This window comes from Aspergillus aculeatus (assembly GCF_001890905.1).
Source record: "Aspergillus aculeatus ATCC 16872 unplaced genomic scaffold ASPACscaffold_394, whole genome shotgun sequence".
Classification (NCBI taxonomy): domain Eukaryota; kingdom Fungi; phylum Ascomycota; class Eurotiomycetes; order Eurotiales; family Aspergillaceae; genus Aspergillus; species Aspergillus aculeatus.
Genome location: NW_017963369.1, coordinates 1 through 737, shown reverse-complemented (window position 1 = coordinate 737; position 737 = coordinate 1). Strand labels below are relative to the sequence as shown.

Genomic DNA, 737 nt, shown 5'->3' with positions numbered 1-737 from the left:
TGACAACACCACACCGGCGGCGTTGATACACTCAATTGAAGTCACCCATTCTCGATTTCCTGGCTGTACGAGAAACGGCTTGCCCACGCAGTCAGACCGTGTAACTACACGGGCTGTAGCTACCATTCCCATGGCGAAACCGGTCTCATCAAAATTCCAGATATCTTGATCAAGAATGCCATACTCCTTCTTTGCGGCTTTAACACGGTCAAACCATTCAGTTAAAAGCTTCGGATCTTCGCATTTTGCACGTTGGATATGATATCTTCGAGAGAACTGAGTCTTCAAAGCCGAAGTACGTTTGACAAAATTGTATACCCATTTTTCACCCACAGAGACTGTGGAATTCGAGTTTCGTTTTTGGAGAAGGATTGTTGCCATATTCCGTACGTATGCCGGCCGAGGATGAAGCCCACGCTTTACAAGCGAGAGAATCCAATCTTTTAAAGCCTCTTCTTCAAGAAGAGTCAATTTCATGGAGTTGGCACGTATATCTGACCGTGCTTTGACTCCCTTAAGGCGTCGTTGCAGAGTTGAACGCGGAATATTGAAAACGCTTGCAGCTTCCTTAACAAGCGAAATTTCGCCATTTTGAATAGCCTCAATAGCGAGGCAGATACGGCCCTCTCGTTCCACCAAAGGATTTGATGATTGAGGCATATTTGGTGGAATTGTTGGTGGTTGAATTGCTTCAATTTCAAGAACGCGAAGACGACGCGCGCGGGTGCCCACTCGCT

At 46.5% G+C, this 737-nt stretch overlaps 1 protein-coding gene across 1 annotated transcript; it reads right to left on the bottom strand.

The window, feature by feature from the left end:
• Positions 1–325: 325 nt before the first annotated feature.
• On the bottom strand, positions 326–734 carry ASPACDRAFT_1860853 (uncharacterized protein; the record flags this gene model as incomplete). The annotated part of the gene is made up of 2 exons (XM_020197774.1): positions 500–734; positions 326–417 (listed from the first exon to the last, which is right to left on the bottom strand). Coding segments are annotated over exons 1-2 (252 nt in total), but the record flags the coding sequence as incomplete, so codon positions are not given.
• Between the last annotated feature and the right edge of the window lie 3 nt (positions 735–737).